Raw genomic sequence first — 20185 nt, 5'->3', positions numbered from 1 at the left:
AAATATTATATTTTTTCTTATAAGTAAGGGGCACTTGTCACCATTACTTATTATGAAAAATGTAATACTTTTGATGAAAAATATAATACTTTTACATCAAAATGCAAAAATATTACATTTTTTCTCAAAAGTATTGCATTTTTTCTTATAAGCAACAAATATTTTATTCCTGATTAGTATTACATTTGAGCATATAAATATGACATTTACACGTTGATTCGACCGGACTCGATCCATCTCACGAATAAAAATCCGTGAGACGATCTCATACAAATGTGATCCTTACCTGTATAATTTCAGATGTATACTATTTAGCTATTTTTTTAAAATAAATATTACTCCGTACTTAACAAGTCAATATGAGTATCCGAATCTATTCTAAGATTTTAATACCAAAAAAAAAATAAAAAATGGAAGCAAGTAGCCTTAATATTGACACGGGCACATATGCAATGAACTCATTATTTTTACCCCAATAGCATTAGTATAGAATATATGTTCTCTTAGTCAAGTACTTTGTGTTCAAATGACATGTAATGATTTTTTTATATGGGAGGTCATGAGATTAAGTCTCAATGTTGACTATTTGTGCTCTTTGTGCTTTAATATGGGTTTCTCTACTCAAGTCGAATGAAGGGGACCCCTTCGTCTCTGGCCAAGTTGGTTTTTTTTTTTCCAATTTTAAAATAATTATTTTAAATAAGTAACCAACACGACAACATATTTAACAGGTAAACAAATCATGTTAGATTAAATTGCATGAATTTGTATTGTTTAATGACCCAATTGTAATTTTTTTTTTTTAATTTAATGGCCTAATTTGGAATTTGGTGTGTAGTTGAATGTCCTATTTGCGGGCAAATAATACCATAAACCAGGGTCTACCTTGCATTATAGACCCTAGTCCAAAAATAATCTTCAAACTCAGTATCTACCGTTGATACATTATGTACCTGCTATCATATTATGTGTTAGCAATTATCAAGTTAAACTATAGGTACAAAATGTAATACAATTGCCTATTTGACCCTTATATATTCCTAATAAGTTTAAAAGTGAAAAGTGATTCTGATTTATGAGATTATTGATACCCTAACGGATACCTTCCTTGAATGTTGTCACGAGGTCTGCCTAACAATCCAAATCCAATTTTGTCCATTCTTTCCATGTGCACATGCGCGTTGAGAGCTGTATTGTATGTACAGAATGTGGGAATATTCATTACTTGGGAGAAGAAAATCCATTGTCCACAAATAAATATATTCATCATCATCAATCACCAGCTCCAACAGCTGGATTATTCACTGTTCTCCATCAAATTTGTTCCAAAAGTCCCCTTGAAAAATTTACAGTACACTTCAACAAAATGGTGTTTTTTTTTATATGGCCCTCAACTACAATAAATGAATCCAAATCTTCCTCCCTCCCTATATATGTCCATCAAAGAATTTGCTGATTTTCTATATCTACACAACCATATCTACCCTGTCACCCAGATGTGAGCGCGCCCCGAATCTCCATAATTTTTTAAAAAAATAATCAACAAAAGAAGAAAAAATCTATATGGTTTGACTGGTTGGATTTACACCGAGTTCTGGAAACCATATATCAGCGTCTTGTGCTCGGGAGTTGATGGGGCGTGAGCCGGGTCTTTATTGGTTTTAGTTTCAGTCCCATGCTTTCGGGGGAGAGAAGCTCGGGCGCGATGCAAGATGGGCTTAGAGGGCTCCTTGGGCTCCCCGTGAACTGGCTTGGCCGGTATAGTCCAAACCCCATTAGGAAATACTCTAACGGGATCAACATTGCGTGTGGTTGCTCCTCTGTCACCATTGATCCGCAAGCTTGTACCTGTGTCACATAATCACCCCATGTTTTATGAACAGCAGCAGTTCTACTACATGTACTCCTAAATCATACTCCCTAAATTTTACTCTCTGATGTGGCGGGCTCTGATAAGCTACTTTTTTCATGTGGGTCCCAATACAAGTGTCTAAATCGAAATTTTGTATGTGGGAGTAAAAGTTGGAAGTATAGAGTGAGAGTACACATAGTATTTTCCGGATATAAATGCAGCAGTTTATTTCATACACTACAGCTGGACGCCTGGACACATGATCCAAAAAATGCCAGCTCAGCCTGAATTAAGCACTCAGCATTCTACAGAATCTAATCAATGCTTTCTGGTTCTAGTATTAAAATCAATCGGGTAACTTAAATGCAGTTTTGGCCAAACATCTGCAGCATCTGTTATTACTCTATTACCTAATTACCTAATTGGTTGAATATCGGGTAAAAAAGATATTGCAGAAAGTGAAAATATAACTTCAGTAATGAAACCGTTTAAAGGGAGCATACCTCGACTAGGGCACTGTATCTTCTATCGAGTTTAGCGGTCATGTGGAGAGCCTCTGAATGGAAAGGAGAACTATCCCCGACAAATATGAGGGTTCGACATTGTAGTGTCTTCAATCCTTCAGTGATGTCGGGTCTCCTGCTCGTTTTCCAAAATCAGTTGAGAGAAATTCGATTTAATCACTTCTTGAGCCCAAAGTTGAAAAGATAACTTTATTGACAAAACCGGAAATCTTATTCTCACCTATCGATGGCTTCAAGAAACCGCAATACGTTGATGCTCTGCCTCTCATCAAGCAACTGAATAAGTGGAGAACAGATGAGTGTCGAGCATGGTTGCAGTAGGCGTTAGGCGCTAGTCGGGCGGTAGAGTAGCCTCTAGTGCCTAGACGGCCTAGGCGGGCGTCTATGCGGCTAACTAAAAAAAAAAAAAAACATTGCACGTGTGTTGGTGTGTGTGTGTGTGTATATATATATATATATATATATATATATATATATATATAGCCCTGCCAAGTCGACCGGGTTAACTCGACCAAAATAGACGAGTTAACTAGGCGCTAGGCAGGCGGGCGCCTAGGGAGGAAATCGACACGGTATAGGGGCGCATAGCGCCTAGGGAGGAAATCGCTACGGTATAGGGGCGCATAGCGCCTAGGCGAGCACCTAGACCGATTTTTGCAACAGTGGTGTCGAGAAATGTCAGGCCATAATGCAGAAAAGGGCGTTTCTCGTGAGTTACATAGACCGGACTGGATAAGTTACGGGACTTACTCTTCTGCAAGCCTGAACGATGTCGGATTCCGGAACCTCTGCACTGCCACGTACTTCCTGAGACCATTCGAAGCAACCTTATTACTCGACCAATGAGTAGTAACAAACACACGGGAAGAACGATCCGAACGCATTATAGAATTACCTTGCTGAAGTATCGGTGTAGTAAACACTCCTTAAGCAGGCCACACGTTCCGTAGTAATATAGCAAATTAGACATCACCTACATAGATTAACATCGATCTCAACGCCATTCACATCGATTTTCCATCTCTATCTAAAAAAGTAAATGAAGGAGAAAATAGTCAAATACGAACCTTATTATAGAACCACTCGGTCCAAGATGGCCCCTTGCATAGTGGGGAAACAAGAATCAACCCAACAACTCGCTCCCTAAATTTTAACTGTCAAGGATATCACTATCAGTGAAATCAGAAAAGAAAAAACGTACGGGAAAAGTTAAATAATTCAAGGGAGACATACAGCAAATAAGGTGAGGACATAAGCACCGGCCATTACCCCCATGCACATTACTGCACCAAGCCTGAAAAAAGTTACGGTCATACCATTAGAGACAAGTAAAAATAAAAGTATTTGATCGGCTAAAGAATCAGTATAGTACCCGAAATAGTTAAGAACTTCAAGTATTTGATCGGCTAAATCATCCACAGAAGGCACAGGTTCGTCGGGACAAATTGAAGCAGCTCCCAACTGCAAGAACTCTTGTGGAAGTCACAGAACATCATGTGAATAAAACAATAAAAAGGTATCTATGTTCCAGTTTGAATGGATAAAAAAAAAAATCCCAAAACTAACGAGAATATGTAAGAGCAGACAACTTAGCCAATTGACAGACCTCGTGACCGGGAGGGCTGATATGGTAAATGCAGAAGTTATGTAGCAGCAAAGATGCGGCTTCTGGACAAAAGAAAAGTCCCTGAAAACAGGACATATCTGTATAGAGATCCACCATTAGGCAAACTCCAAAGAAAAATTCTGGAAATCGATGGAACAAACTAAAAAAGAAACTTCTTGGTTCTAACTCACGATTTAGAGCTAAATCAGGATAAGTGATTAGTGCCGGCTTTTCATGGTCTCCATAAACTATAACAGACACGGAACCACAGCCAGTGTGTACGATATGCTCCTGAAAAAAGGTCCATTTACGTTAAGTTACAATCCCATAAGTAAAAACGCACACTATCAAAAGATCATATACTCCCTCATACAATTGCTAAACCACTATGCTTTTTAAGAGCAAATTAAATAATTCGAGTATGGCTAGTACTTTTATATACTATCACAGCTCAAAAGAACTGCCATTTAGTATGAAAAAGTACACATCTTTTAGTTTCCTAGAGAAAGAAACATGTGGAACGGCTCACATGGCCAATCATTTGACTAGCCATTAACCAAAATAACGCAAATGCTATTTGTTTATTTATTTTTCAAGTAGAAAGATGAAAACTAAGATAATTAACATTGCTTTCAAAGATAAACTAATAATATATCAATGATAATAGCTCCAATGATTTAAAAAGGTAACAGATAGAGTGTAAGGCAAGGTGTTATCAAATAAAATAAGAAGATGACAGGTATGAAAAGATAGGCAAATTTTCAACCAATGAAATAGAGGAATCAGAAGAAAACAACAAGAATTCATGGGAATAGGATAAAACTTGAAGAACAAATTCAAACAAAATCCCAATAATTACATAACTTCAGTTATCCCTACTAAACCTTACAAGGCCATAAGGCCATTTGGCAAAACTTGAAGGAGTTTACTTGTTAATTAAACAAAAAAAAAAAAAATGAAACCCCAAATTCCCTTTTCTCTCATAGGAATCTAAAACCTATAAATTCCTGAATTACCTAAATGGAAGCTATGGCAAAAAATGGAAAATGAAAAGCCCTTTCCAAACTGAAAAGCTTAAAATGAAGCAGCCAGATGAATTCCTTCAAACCCAATCAACATTCAATAGTTTCCAAAATTTAATTTTGCAGAAACATAAATTAAATAAATTTCCCAATCCTCTATAAGGCAAAACAACTGCAATGTTCTCTTAACCCAAATAAATTTCATTTCATACACAATATAAGCTTATAGCACATAATGCAATTCACAAAACACCCAAATATTATACGGTAAGAAAAAATGGAACCTTTCCGCCAAGATAGATGGTCTCGACGTCAATAGAAACGGAATCGCTGCTTGAATCTGGCATGGCCGTCGGCTCTCTATGTCTGGAAAAAATGAAAATAAAGCCGAAAGGCCAAGGAAACTCTCTTTTCCTCTCTTCCTCTCTCTATACCTCTCTCTCTCTCTCTCTAAATCACAGCTCTCTATCTATACATACACCTATATATCTATATATATATAATGTATGTATTTATTGGTTGAATATCAAGAAGACGCCCTGGGCAAGCAGAGCTTCTATGGATTGGCTTATATACGAAGCGATTCTTTCTCTCTTCTCTTTCTTCTCTCCTCCCCGTTTCTCTCTCTATCCCCCCTAATTTTTCTCTCTCTCTCTCTCTATATATGTATAGTGTGTAAATCCAACGGTTGTATATATAACTGTAAATAAAATCTGCGGTTAACCACCGACGCCTTCAAGTCAAAATTATTTAGCAAACAACAACGATAGTAAACCAATGGTAAACCTATGTACTCACTCTTTAACGCATAAATTCCACCCCCCAACCCCGCAGAAATAAAATTATTAAAACCTATAATAATAATAATAACGTAAAGTAGAAATTTCGTTAATCTCGGTATTTAATAATACAAATTAGAATAAATAACGTCTTTTAAAAAATAATAAATAATAAATTTGGCTCTTATTGTGTCACACGTCCAGGTCTGACAAAGCATCTGTGAGGTTGTTCTAACACTGCCGCTGAATAAATAACGTCTTTTAAAAAATAACAAATAATAAATTTAGCTCTTATTGTGCCACACGTCCAGGTCTGACAGAGCATCTGTTGTTCTAACACTGTCGCTGATGAAACTCGATTCTGGGTCATTGTTTCTAAATTTTTGTCTTTTGACTAAATGAGCTTCTCATGCCGGCGTGAAAACGTGTTTAAATTACAATTTATTAACAGTTACTTAAAATACATGAAAGGGCGTTTTGATTTTAAGATCTTATTCGATACGAACATGATTAGTTTCGAGGTATAATCTTAGTTTAACGATTGGGTAAACTTTTAATTAGACCCAAAAAAAATACTAAACCTTTTTTAAAATTTAAGATTTCTAAGATTTTTTTATTGGATAAGTGAAGTATGGGATATGTATGTATGTATGCATTATTATTATGGTGAAAATAATAATAAATAAATAAATAATAAATATAAAAATAATAATAATAAAACACGACCGACAGCTTGGCACTCTTCGAATTAACTATAAATTATATAATAAATAACATGCCACCTGTAAAGAGAAACGTTAGCTGGTTCTGCGGCTATTTGTACCTTCTTCTTTTTTTTCTTTTAATTGTTTTGTCTTTTTATTTTTGACTTGTTATTTATTCAATTTTTTTCCTTCACTTATTATTAAAGTTATATATATATTGGCAATTGATGTGCCAAATAATAAAAGAAAAATCCGTGTAAAATTAAACCGCCAACCAAAAAAAAAAAAAAAAAACAAGAACTTGCCACGTGTTACTTTGGTAGGAGATCTTGAGTAATAAATAATTATAGTACAGTATGGAATAATTTTAATTAAAATTAATTATAAATTACGTAAGGTAATTCTTAAAACGACAAAATCATTAAATTATTTTTATTAAATACATATACTATTTAGGAGAATGTTCAAAATGCCAAAAAAATTAATAGCGAGTGCACACTCATATATATATAGAAATTTTTGTGATATCGTATCATAATATTAATTGAAATGTTTTTCTTAGATTCAAAGTTTGGTGGTCAAACAGAATTATATCATTTTAAATAGTAAATTTAGATTCTAATTTCATATTTCTGTTTCTCAAAATGTTATATGTAATGACAAAAAAAGTGAACCACGTTAAGAAGTTCTTCAACTCTGAATTATTGTATCTTTAATTTTCCTATTTTGGGATAACGATTTCGTACAACATACTCAAAACTCACATTTTACTATATAAAGGTTTCGTAATGACAATTTTGTAATTTTTTGTAATTAAACATTCACATTTTATTATATAAAAGTGTAAGTGTATTGTAGCTTAAGGCCGACGTCACTTTCTAGTTTAAGGTGTATCAGTTTAACTTTTAAAGTGCGTATGTTTAAAGCTTTAGGTGCAATATTTTTCAACTTAAAATGCATAAGTTCAAAGCTTGAGGTGAGTCAAAACCTTTCAATCCATAGAGAGACACATAAATATGTATAAATATATCACTTTTCGTTAAATAACATCATTATTCTATCATAAAATAACATTATTTAGTAAAAAATCTAAAATATTTTTCAAGAAGTGGAACTAAATTAAGTAGAATATAAAATAGTGTTAGTTCGGGGTTGAACTTGATTGTAAAGCGAAGAGCAAGACAAAGTTGAAAGCTTTGATTGCAATCCAATTTACCATATGTATGTATGTATGCATGTAGTCTTTTTTTGACTTATAACGGTTGACAAGTATGAAAAAAAAAAATTTTAAAAAGTAATAATAATAATAATAATAATATTATTATTATTATTAAAAAAAAGATGGAGTGTGATCCATTAATCTTAGCATATATTTACGGCATGATTGATGTGCTAAATTAGGGATGATGCATAGCACCATTTCATGCCGTTTGCCAGACTTTTCATCAAACACTTTTATATATATTCCCCTCCACTTTTCAATACCCAATATATAATGTTATGTGCATTTTAAATTTACAATACTTTACGTTACTGAGTTTGTTAACATTGTTGGTTAGTTTACGTGCACGCACGCACATAAATTGGTTTTTTTTTTTTTTTTTTTTTTTTTTGTCAGACGACAATATGTGTCATAAAGGAGATACCTTTAAATCCGTACTATACTCAAACTAATTTCCGTTCGCACCGAATTGACTCGATCAATTAAGTGACAAAGTGTTTGACAAATTAATTTTTTCATACGAGAGGGGACACACAAACTATACACACACACACACATTCATAGGGCAAGATTAGATGGTCGGAAACAAACATTCAAATGTAAATGTGTACCATGCAAAACTACAAAGTGTGTCTTAAGAAAGTTTTCTATGAACCAAACTGAGAAAATTTCAATTTTTTTCAAATTTAAGAAAAACTTTTTTCCTTATAAATTTTATTCATCGAACCAAACATGCTCTAAAAAAAATAGAATTCAAAGTAGTAATTATCAAAGAACAATCTTTGATAATTACAAAATCATAACAAGACATGGCATATACTCAAACAAAAGAACTTATCACCCAACACTTTGTGTTTAAACATTTAAAAAAAAAAAAAAAATTGGTGAAACATAATTCTTGTACTAAAAAATTCTGAGTTCGAATTATTGTCAACATTCCCTTAATCAACCCAATCACATATGATAATATTTTTAATGCGATTTATCAGCATAATTTTTTTTTCGTCATTAAAAACAAATAATCTTTTAACAAATTTTCTAATGTAAAGTGAGGGATCGTTATGCCATGGAACCGTGTTCACCATGAATGGTGAACACGGTCTCAACGGTGTTAGTACACCGTTATCTTTTTTTTTTTTTTTTCCCTTAATTAATCGCGTGACTTTTCTTCTTCACTTTCACATTTTGCGGTTTCACTTCCTCTTCGCGCAAGCTTCTTCAACATAATCTCATAAAAAGAAAATTCATAATTTCATAACTGCGCATTCATAAATCCATGCCTGCACATTCATAATTGCATGGATTTATGAATGTGCAGTTATGAGATTATGAATTTACAGTACATTCATAATCTCATAACAGAAAATTCATAATCTGACCAAACGCGCGCCGTTAACACCACATTAACGATTTTTTTTTTCCGTAAAAATGGCATCGTTTGGATCCGTGTTCACCATTCATCATTCATGGTGAACACGTTTCCGGGGCATAATTTGCCTGAAGTGAGGTGGTGGGTAAAAGTCCAAGTAATTTCTGTTCTTTTTATGAAGCCAAGATTGTAAAGAGGTCTGACAGAGGGAGATAATGATGTTTGTGTTGGGATATATGCAAACATTATACATACAGAGTTGTGTTCCTATCACAACATACTCTTAAAGGTCCGGCCTGCAGCTTACTAGTTTTACATGAAATATAAATTAATAAGCGTACTCATTTTTATTCTTCAATTTTTACATTAAAGTAGCACTTTTATCCAATCATTAAAATGGTATACGAGGTTTTAAAATGTATTTCAATCGGTTAAAAATTTATCCTCAACTATCTCTAAATTGATAAAGGATCGAAATATTGACTCAATTCAAAAGACGTTTTAGATTAATTTAAGAGTGATCGAACTTGAATCCGAACTCTATGAAACTATGACTATTTGTTCACCAATAAAGAATAAAGAGGCGACAACCCCAACTAAGTTGATTGAACCGTTTAATTGGTAATCACAAAGTTTTAAATTTTATTTTTTGTGGGATAACGTAAACTGATTTATCTCATTGGCTCATTGTAATCTTTTGTCTGGTGAGATTTTTGATAATAAGTCAAATAATAGTAACTATGAGGTCATTGAGGTGCTTACTTTGCAATTTTCTTTACTCCATGGCTAATCATTTTTTACCAAAAAAGAGAATCATCAATCATTCCTCAATTTTGTTGTCCGGATTCTATTCTTCATTTGGCCGGAGCTCTTAGCTGTCCTTTTATATTCCCTTTTTTTTTTCTCACTTTTATTTTTGTCCTTCCCCCTCTTTTTTTCATTTTTATTATTAATAAAAAAAATTGTGGTTGCTAAAATTACAGACAATAGAAAATTAAAAACAAAAAGAATAGGAGAGAGAATGTCCCATTTTTGTCCTCCCAATTCCCAAACACGTTTTTTTATTCTCATTTCTGCCAAACACGTCCGAATTGACGATTGCAACATTTGACCAACGTGAAACTACGTCAGTATGCTGTTTGGTACGCAGCCTTGTCTTCTACAACATTATTTATTGTAATAGTAATTTTTGTTTACAATATTATACATTAAAAAAAATTAAAATAAAAAATGGGTAATTAATTAACCACAAAAATCGAAATTACATCTCCTTCAAAGGCTCATAGGATACTAAATGAGTAAATCACGATAACTCAACAGCCTATTAGGTAGGTTCACAAGAAGTTCATCTCACATTGTAACTTTCAGAGCTCAACCATGTATCCTTGTACACAATTTACCACTCAAGAACTAATTGAACTGTCCGTGCAAGCAAATTGATACTCCGAAATTAATTAATTTTTTTAGTATAACCTAAGATCTCCACTGGACACAATGACTAATTCACTCACTAAATTGTAAACACCTCTAAAGGTGGGCAATTAGCCTAAAAATTTAAAACTGCTTCATACCCAAAAGTAAGGATGAAACCCTAAAGAGGCATACAGCAAACAAAAATTGCACTAGAGACTAGCATACACCACCAAACAAGTGAGAATAACAATTATTGTGTTCACATTAAAACCACTATCTCCACAAAAGTAATATACAATTTTATTTTAATAAATCGTGCAAGTTATTAATTTTTTAAATTATTTTATTTATCCCATTTTGAATTACAGCAAGCAGTATGCAAAAGCTGTCAAGGAGATTTCCCATTATAGGCAATCTGAAAGTAAGGACTCTCGTGCTGATTTTGGTGGAAGAAATCAGTGCAAAAGCACTGTTTGTCAAAGTTGACAGACGATCACTACATTAAGCTGTATATGCTTTGGCAACCACAACACAGATACAAACACCCAAACACGGCCGAAGGAAAAATGGGAAATAAAACTGAAATAAGCCGAGGCAAAAAAAAAAAAAAAGAAAAGAGAAGTTGAAAATAAATCAAGTTACTAATAAGGACATTGCAGGATCTTTTTAACAATTTAGGGGGAAACAGAAGTAAACGGGCAATTACGTTTCAAAAATGATGGGGGCTGAGAGTGCAGAAACGATGGCGAGAAGACGCCATGAATTTACCAATACATTGGTGTTGTGCCGACTCACAATTGTCACCGCATTCTGTAATATTGGGTTCTTGTGGCAGCGCAACGGCTACCGTTTAGGGAGTACTTGAGCACAATATCTACATCTCGGGGATTCTTCTTGTTCTGTGAAATGGTCATGCTCCCAACTATGGCCTCCCCTTGGCAAATGGTCAGGACGTCCTCTAGGTAGAGAACGGTTTGCTTCCAATGTGTGGCTCGGGACTTTGGCCCTGCGTGCCAAAATACTATCAATGGTGGGATACACGGAGCAAACAGTGTAGTAGTAGTAGTAGTAGTAGATAACCTTACAAGTTACAATAAGGTATGGACAAAAGGCAAACATGCTTTTGATGCAATTGTCTAACTTTAGCAATATTGGAAATTACACTCAAGCTACTGGATTTAAAGAGCACAAATAAATACTCACTCTCTCAGCAAATGATATTTTTAGCAGCTGTGTTATCATCAATACACGACACTCATTTCCCATTCACTTCGCATGAAAAGAAGTGAAATATTTAATGATTTGCATTGTTCACTTTACTAAAAAGCACATAAATAGGTTACCTGGAAACATCACTTCTATGTCTATAGGCATAAAACCTTTTGCAGATTAAAAGGCGCCTTAAAACATTTTGTCTTTTATCTTTATATCCCAAAATATACCCTGATTTAACAAGTGTGAAACACTTTCTGAATACTACTAAACGCTAGAAAAGTCTTTACTGACAACATTTTCCTTTTCCTTCATTGTTTTTTAAGCAATGTGAACAGCATGACAAAGTTATTGCTAAAGACCAAGGTTAAATTTCCAGTAACATTGGTAATGGTAATTAGACACAAAGTGACTGGATTCAGAATGTTTTTATTGGATAATCAAGAAATACCCATCAAGTGATAGTTTTAGCAGCTGTTGTCCATTCGATATTACCCAGTGCAGAACTCCATTCATAATAATTAAGAGAGATGGAAGAAAGAAAACAACACATAAAACACCACTTGAGAGAGAGAGAGAGAGAGAGAGAGAGAGAGAGCAACAAATAATGGGCCTTCAAGCATAAAAGGATACCTGTAGAGAAGCCCATTAACTTGTGACACCTGGTGAATGATACATCAAAATATGCTACAAGGGCATGGATGTAATCATCACGTTCTGCCACAAGCTTGAAAGGAGCAGTGAAAGATTCATCTCCTGCATCCATCTTAGAGATGTCCATCGTCTGTAAAAACAAATAATGTCTCAGTGCACAGATAATAGAAGTGATTGTGCACGTTGCAATAGCCTGGAAAATAAAATGCAGGGCATAAGAAAATTTGATTATCAAAATAATTTGATCTCTCCACCTTGAGTAACTGACAGTTGGTAACAATTTGATTCTTATCTACTGTATCAACAAGAGGTTCCGACATTGCCTGCTTCCTTATGCATCTCATGTTAAAACCATATACATTGTTCCAAACTGCAAATTTCAATAATTGCCAATAGTTACTAGACTAGAGACTAAAAACAAAAAATTAGATAGCCAAGCCCCATAAAGGACAAGACGAACTGAGGATAGTAAAAGCACTTAAACACACAAGCATATCATGACTCAATCCAGAAGCAAGCACATATTCATCATCTACAAGACACGTGGCAAAAGAATAAGCTCACATTCAATCTTGTCCTCCTTGTAGTCAGCATCTTCAATTGCTGTCAAATACAGAGAAGCCTTATCTGGAAGCACAAGGCCATTTGGAACCTGCAATAGAAGATGACAAGTATGATCATGAAACTTAGAAGACAATTTCAAAAAAGAGAAGAGAGGACTCAACAATCTGTACACAACTAAGCTTGCTTATACAGCAAACCTTTTAAAGCATTAAAAATCATTTTGTTACAAAGCAGTGCATTAAATGAATACTTACAAGCCACTTATTACGAGCATAAAGTACTGTATTTAACATGTTCTCATACAGCAGAAAATATCCCATCCACTCAGAGATTATAATATCCACTTGAGCAACAGGAAGTTCAATCTCTTCAATTTTTCCCTTTATAACGGTTATAACTGAAAGTAGGATAATATGAGAGAATCAGTATACCTGAATCAGCTGGAAAGTACAACAAAAGAATTGCTACAAATATAAGAAATATTATAATACAAAAGTAACTGAGCATCACCATCTGAGAAACCATTTGACTTCACAATTTCTTGTGCCATTCCAGCCATGGTAGAGCATTCAACCTGAAAGAGGAAATATATATCGTAATTTTGTCTACAAAGACCCCCTGCATTTGTTGGTTACATAGACAATCTAGTAACTATAATGAGATATAGACCAAATAAAATCTTGCATATTAGCATATATATGCAAATTAACAAGGTAAGGACCAAAAATGCAATTTCTTTGCAGAGATTGGATACATACCGCATAAACATGTTTAGCACCAACTTTTGCACAAAATAGAGAAAGGATCCCAGTTCCAGCACCCACATCAAGGACTACTTTATCCTTGAACAGAAAAGCATTCTTATAGATGACATTTTGGTAAGTCTTAGTTCTAACTACATCCTTCAACATTTCCTGTGATAGTAAAAATGTTAAAATGAGTGTAAACACAGATATCTAAGGGAAGAGTAATTTCAATGAGACCAAGTAAAAGGGTAAGAGAAACTGTGAATGAGAGTAGAAGTTGGCTTTTATGTAAAAAATATTACTACTGGTAGTATTTTTTACTATATTTACTTCTTGGTTTTCTCTGCCCACCCATGACTAGGTCACGTAAATTCATTGACTGAAAATGCACATACGGCAGTTTTTCAAATGGTTGAAAGTTTAGGACAACACCCCAACCCAAAGAAAGAAAAAACCTTGATAGTACTAACTTCATGAACCACAGCCACATAAAATACTCCACTTCTAAAGATGAATACTTACTTCATGAATACCTGCAACAACAAGCAACAAATGAAGGGAACAATAATTAGTTCTTGAAATGAGAATAAACCAACTGTGAAAAGTAAGACAAATAAAAGTTGTTCCAGTTTATGACTCTGCAATGTAACTTTGCTAGTAAAACATCAAATACAGAACCTCATATTATTACCAACTCATAGAGATTCAATAACATATGGATTTGGTCATTGAAGAAAAACTATAATTGGACAGCAATAACTAAATGAATACCTCAATAAACATTTATATTCCAAATACTTCAGCCTAATCAGATAAACACCCAAGAAAGAAATAAAGAACAAAACTCTCTGCATAGTGCATTATCATTACAACTAAAAGATGCAAATTCTCCCATGTCACTAAACAGATGGAGTGCAACACTACAATACGAAAAGATAAATTCAAAAATCAATTTGATTATACTTCCTTATTTCCTCCCACCCGAAAAACACAAATCAATAAAACGAAGTTAATTACTTATGTTATTTTTTTTCCTAAGAAATATATAGCTAAAAGGGATGGCAAATAAAAGCAAATTACCAAAGTGAGAGTAAGAGTCGAAGTAATAATCGGCGCTGGTCTTATCGTCGCCGACCATGGAGTCCTCATCGGCAGAGGGGTCACACATGGCGGTGTCTTCCTCAACCTCTAGATTCGAGCTCTCCGTGAGAGTCTCGTCCTGGTCCGGGCGCTGCTGCTGCTGCTCCTCGTCGTCGTATTCGAATCTGATCTTCGTTGGCCGCTTGTCGTGGCCGCCGGTGGTGGTTTGGTTTAGACCCTCGGAATCCATCTTCGAGTGGGTTTAGGGTTTTAGGAGATGATGGAGGCTATGATTTAGGGTTTAAGGTTGGGAGACAAATGAATTCTGCTCTATTTTAAACAAGGAACTCGTGACTACAGTAATGCTTGTTATCTTTGATTTTTCATTTTTCCATTATATATACAAAAAATTAAAACTTCAAACAATATATAAATTAAAAATAAAAAAAATAAACAGGCTGAGAGCCAACACGGATTGGGTTGAGAAAATCTCGACCCGTATAAACGGGTTGGGCTCGTTTTTAGTTGAACGCGAAGCGGGTTGATCCGTTTTGACAATTCTGACAATAAAATATTAACGAAATTAATAGAATATTTTACTACCCATTGCTACGGAAATTCAAAAAACCTGTGTGTAGATTATTTTTCTTTTATCAAGGGAAGAGGGGGACACCCTAGAATAGTTACAAAATAGTATGATCCTCCCCAGTAATGGAAATTCTAGTACTATAAAATAATTTCAGTGCACTAGAATATTATTTTTTCGATACATTGAAAATATATTTCAGCACTATAAAATAATAATATTTCAGTGCTCCCAAGCACTGAAAAAATATTTTCAAACACTAGAAATCAAAATTAGAATGATGTTGAAGCACATAAATTTCATAGAAACATAAACTAAGAAAATAATGAATATTGTACGAATAACTCAAATTAGAGATAATTGTGAGACAAAGAACAATTGCGTCAAACAGTAAAAGTGGAAAGTAAAAAAAATTAAGAGAGATACTAGTGAGAATATGAGCTGAACGGTGGAGTATGCAACAATGGCCTTGGATTTACTACTGTTAGAAAATAATAAATTTTGTGGCTCAAACCTGTGGAGACCACTTCCATCCACGTCGCTATGCATGTCTTCACTTCTTGCACGTCATATTGCATGCCATCACCGATTGTTGCGGAGCTTCACGCAAATGCCGCATAGCTCTCTCACTTTTAATTGTATAAATAGTTGTTTAACTTTTGTAATTCATGCAACATCAATTCATTCATTCTTTCTTCTTTATCATACGTAGAGTATATATATATTCCTTTGTTTTCTCTTTATAAGAGATTAATATATATATATATATTTATATTTTCCCACTTTATTAATTTATTTTGTCATTTATTATATTCTCCCCTATTATTTAACTTCTATAATTCTCAATTTTCGATTCTTCGCTTCCGCATTATTCCGCTATATTCCTAACAAGTGGTATCAGAGCGGTTTAATTGAGAGTTATTTTCAAAGATGTCGACTGTTACTAAGTTCGATATCGAGAAGTTTGACGGGAAAATTAGCTTTTCTATCTGGAAGGTTCAGATGGAAGCCGTTCTAACCCAGAACGGTTTGAAGAAAGCGCTAGCTGGGAAGAAGAAGAAACCGGCTGCAATGACAGATGAAACTTGGGAAGATTTGGATGACAAGGCTCGTTCAACCATCCTTTTGTGCCTGTCTAAAGAGGTTATACGTGAGGTATTAAGTGAGACGACTGCGTCAGAATTATGGTCCAAGCTGGATACGCTTTACATGGCCAAAACTATGGCAAACAAGCTACGCCTGAAGGAGCGTCTATACACAATCCGCATGACGGAAGGTACTTCGATTAAATCTCATTTGGATGAATTTAATTCTATTTTATTGGACTTGGAGAATATTGATGTCGTAATTGAAGATGAGGATCGTGCTGTTTTATTGCTTGTCTCTCTCCCTAAATCATACATGCATTTCAAAGAAATTATGCTGTATGGTAATAGTAGTAACACCCTTACTTTCGACACTGTTAAGTCAAACCTATTGTCCAAAGAAAAGTTTGATTTTGAAATTAAGTCTGAGGACAAAGGAGAAGGCTTAATTGTAAGGGGTCGTTCACTTGAAACAGAGAGTAGCAATAAAAAATCTAGATCCAAGTCCAAAGGACGTAAGTCCAACAAATCCTGTAAGTACTGCAAGAAGCAGGGTCATGATGTGACTGAATGCTTCAAGTTGAAAAACAAACAAGAGAGAGAAAAGAAGTCTGCTGAAGCTAGTGTTGTTGAAAGTGATTCAGAAGGTGATGTTATGTTATCTGTTAGCTCCGGTGACAAACGGAGTAAAACTGAGTGGATTCTGGACTCTGGTTGTACATTCCACATGTGTCCTCACAAAGACTGGTTCGTCTCTCTAGAACCGGTTGATGGTGGAGTTGTCTTGATGGGTAATGATACCCAATGCAAGGTTAGTGGAATTGGAAGTGTTCAGATTAAAACTCATGATAATGTTGTCAGGACTCTTACCAATGTTCGGTATATTCCTGATTTGAAACGCAATCTGATATCCTTGGGCACCTTGGAATCTCTGGGGTGCAAGTACATAGCTGAAGGTGGAGTTCTGAAAATCATAAAAGGCTCTCTTGTTCTCATGAAAGCTTCTCGTTCTGGAAGCTTGTACGTGTTGCATGGCAGTACTGTGACAGGTTCAGTAGCGGTATCCTCATCGATGTCTGATGCGGATCTCACTCAATTATGGCATATGCGTCTGGGACATATGAGTGAGAAAGGCATGCATCTCCTGAGCAAGAAAGGCTTCCTTGGTGGTTCAGGTACGGGTAAATTACAATTTTGTGAGCATTGTGTTTTTGGGAAACAAAAGAGGGTTAGTTTCTCTACTGCTACACATCGTACCAAAGATGTATTGGAATATATACATTCCGATTTATGGGGACCGACTAAATTCCAGTCTATGGGAGGCTGTAGATATTTTATGTCTATTATTGATGACTTTTCTCGTAAAGTCTGGGTCTATTTCCTGAAACATAAAAATCAGGCATTTTCTATTTTCAAGACGTGGAAAATACTCGTTGAGACTCAGACAGGTAAAAAGGTCAAGAAGCTCAGGACAGACAATGGCTTGGAGTTCTGTGAGTCAGATTTCAATGACTTTTGTGCAGCAAATGGAATCGCCAGGCACAAGACCTTGCCTGGTAAACCCCAGCAGAATGGTGTTGCCGAACGTTTGAACAGGACTCTATTGGAAAGAGCTCGTTGTATGCTCTCTAATGCTGGGTTATGGAAACGGCGTGATTTTTGGGCCGAGGCCGTTTCTACTGCTTGCTATTTGGTAAATAGATCTCCACACTCATCCCTTGATTTCAAAATTCCAGAAGAAGTTTGGTCAGGTAATCCTGTTGACTACTCTATCTTAAGAGTTTTTGGATGTCCTGCTTATGCTCATTCCAGTACGGGTAAATTAAACCCGAGAGCTGTCAAATGCATTTTCCTTGGTTATGCTTCTGAGTCAAAAGGGTATCGTCTATGGTCTCCTGATTCTCATAAAATCATTCTGAGTCGAGATATCACTTTTGACGAAAATGCACTACTTTCTTCTGAAAAAGATTCCAGTACAGATGAGACGCAGAGTACTGGTGATAAGGTGGAGTTTGATTTCAGGCCTAATGATAGTATTACTACCACTAATGGTAATACTAAAGATGATGCATCTACAAGTACCGCACCTCTCGTCGAGCCACAGCGAGAGTACTCTATTGCCCAAGATCGGCCTAGGAGGACAATTAAAAAACCTGCTAGGTACGCTAGTGACGATGAAACCCACTTGGTTGCTTATGCTCTTTCAGTTGCACAGGAGGTTGATGGTGATCCATCCTGCTATTCTGAAGCTATTTCCTGTGCCAACTCGTCCAAGTGGTTGGTTGCTATGCAAGAAGAGATGGAAAGTCTCCATAAGAATGAGACTTGGGAGCTGGTAGAGTTGCCGAAAGGTAAACGCCCATTGAGCTGTAAGTGGATTTACAAAAAGAAAGAAGGCATTCCTGGGGTTGAGAAAGCACGGTGGAAGGCACGGTTAGTTGTTCGAGGTTTTGATCAACGTGAAGGTATTGACTTTAACGAGATTTTTTCTCCAGTTGTTCGTCATACTTCTATACGTGTTCTACTTGCTTTTGTTGCTCTTTTTGATTTGGAGTTGGAGCAACTTGATGTAAAGACTGCTTTCCTACATGGAGAGCTTGATGAAGAACTTTACATGTACCAACCTGAAGGATTTGAAGTTCCTGGGAAGGAACATTGTGTCTGCCGTCTACAAAAATCTCTTTATGGGCTAAAGCAAGCTCCAAGGCAATGGTATAAGCGGTTTGATGCGTGTATGTTGGGGCAAGGATTCTCAAGAAGCCAGTATGATAGTTGTGTCTATTTTAAAGAATTTTCTAAAGGGTCTTTTGTCTATTTGCTTCTTTATGTTGATGATATGCTCATTGCTTCCCCTGATATGTCTCTGGTTGATGAGTTGAAGTCTCAACTAAGCAATGAGTTTGAGATGAAAGACCTCGGTGCAGCAAAGAAGATTCTTGGCATGGAGATACACAGGGATCGTCAAGCGGGTAAACTTTATCTATCCCAGAAAAAGTATGTTGAGAAGGTGCTTGATCGATTCAATATGTCCACTTGTAAACCTGTGTCTACTCCACTTGGTGCACATTTTAAGGTATCCTCTGGTTCATGCCCTAAGTCTGATGTTGATGTGGCTTATATGTCAAAAGTTCCTTACTCTAGTGCTGTTGGAAGTCTTATGTATGCTATGGTATGCACTAGACCTGATTTGGCTCATGCTGTAAGTGTTGTGAGTCGTTACATGCATAACCCTGGTAAGGAACATTGGAACGCCGTTAAATGGATTCTACGGTACCTAAAGGGCACTTCGTCTTTGGGCTTGGTTTTTGATCGAAATTCTTCTGCATCTACTGATATTGTGGGCTTTGTAGATTCTGATTATGGTGGTGATCTTGACAGACGTCGATCGCTTTCCAGTTATATTTTCACTCTTTGTAATTGTGCTATCAGTTGGAAAGCTACGCTTCAGTCTATTGCTGCGTTATCTACGACTGAGGCGGAATATATTGCAGCCACAGAGGGTGTCAAAGAAGCTACTTGGCTACGAGGTTTGGTTATGGAACTTGGTGTTTCACAAGGTCACACTATTGTGTTCTCTGATAGTCAAAGTGCTATTCATTTCACCAAGAATGATACCTATCATGCCAAAACCAAACACATTGATGTCAGATATCATTTTATTCGAGATGTTGTAGCTGCGGGAGATATAGTCGTTCAGAAGATTCATACATTGGAGAATCCAGCAGATATGCTCACCAAGCCTCTACCTATTATTAAGTTCAAGCAAT

General features: G+C 35.5%; 2 protein-coding genes across 2 annotated transcripts; both read right to left on the bottom strand.

Annotated features, from left to right (window-relative positions):
* Positions 1-1243: 1243 nt before the first annotated feature.
* Positions 1244-5650, bottom strand: LOC109186659 (pollen-specific protein SF21-like). Its single transcript, XM_019336743.1, has 11 exons — positions 5289-5650; positions 4174-4273; positions 3983-4080; positions 3749-3837; positions 3610-3670; positions 3444-3530; positions 3272-3349; positions 3127-3183; positions 2597-2652; positions 2356-2491; positions 1244-1848 (listed from the first exon to the last, which is right to left on the bottom strand). Exons 1-11 carry the CDS (start codon positions 5349-5351, stop codon positions 1609-1611), a joined length of 1065 nt encoding a protein of 354 aa, XP_019192288.1. The 5' UTR covers positions 5352-5650; the 3' UTR covers positions 1244-1608.
* A 5281-nt stretch (positions 5651-10931) lies between these two features.
* Positions 10932-15140, bottom strand: LOC109186910 (probable protein arginine N-methyltransferase 1.2). The gene is made up of 9 exons (XM_019337098.1): positions 14748-15140; positions 14190-14200; positions 13680-13835; positions 13432-13495; positions 13176-13318; positions 12922-13009; positions 12612-12727; positions 12337-12487; positions 10932-11497 (listed from the first exon to the last, which is right to left on the bottom strand). The coding sequence occupies exons 1-9, from the start codon at positions 14995-14997 to the stop codon at positions 11292-11294; spliced, it is 1185 nt and encodes a 394-aa protein (XP_019192643.1). The 5' UTR covers positions 14998-15140; the 3' UTR covers positions 10932-11291.
* Between the last annotated feature and the right edge of the window lie 5045 nt (positions 15141-20185).

Source organism: Ipomoea nil, unplaced genomic scaffold (genome assembly GCF_001879475.1).
Source record: "Ipomoea nil cultivar Tokyo-kokei standard unplaced genomic scaffold, Asagao_1.1 scaffold1407, whole genome shotgun sequence".
NCBI classification, from domain to species: Eukaryota; Viridiplantae; Streptophyta; class Magnoliopsida; order Solanales; family Convolvulaceae; genus Ipomoea; species Ipomoea nil.
This window is presented reverse-complemented; position numbering and strand designations above follow the sequence as displayed.

Bases quoted from the DNA above. Each gene is read 5' to 3' on its own strand.
- LOC109186659 (XM_019336743.1), bottom strand. From the start codon at position 5,351: ATGCCAGATTCAAGCAGCGATTCCGTTTCTATTGACGTCGAGACCATC. The intron at 3,671-3,748 runs GTACTATACTGA...AACTTTTTTCAG, and splicing joins GAAGTTCTTAACTATTTCGG to GCTTGGTGCAGTAATGTGCA. The intron at 3,350-3,443 runs GTTCGTATTTGA...TAATCTATGTAG, and splicing joins CCGAGTGGTTCTATAATAAG to GTGATGTCTAATTTGCTATA.
- LOC109186910 (XM_019337098.1), bottom strand. From the start codon at position 14,997: ATGGATTCCGAGGGTCTAAACCAAACCACCACCGGCGGCCACGACAAG. The intron at 13,496-13,679 runs GTATGTATCCAA...TTCCTCTTTCAG, and splicing joins GTGCTAAACATGTTTATGCG to GTTGAATGCTCTACCATGGC. The intron at 13,319-13,431 runs GTGATGCTCAGT...TCCTACTTTCAG, and splicing joins GTCAAATGGTTTCTCAGATG to TTATAACCGTTATAAAGGGA.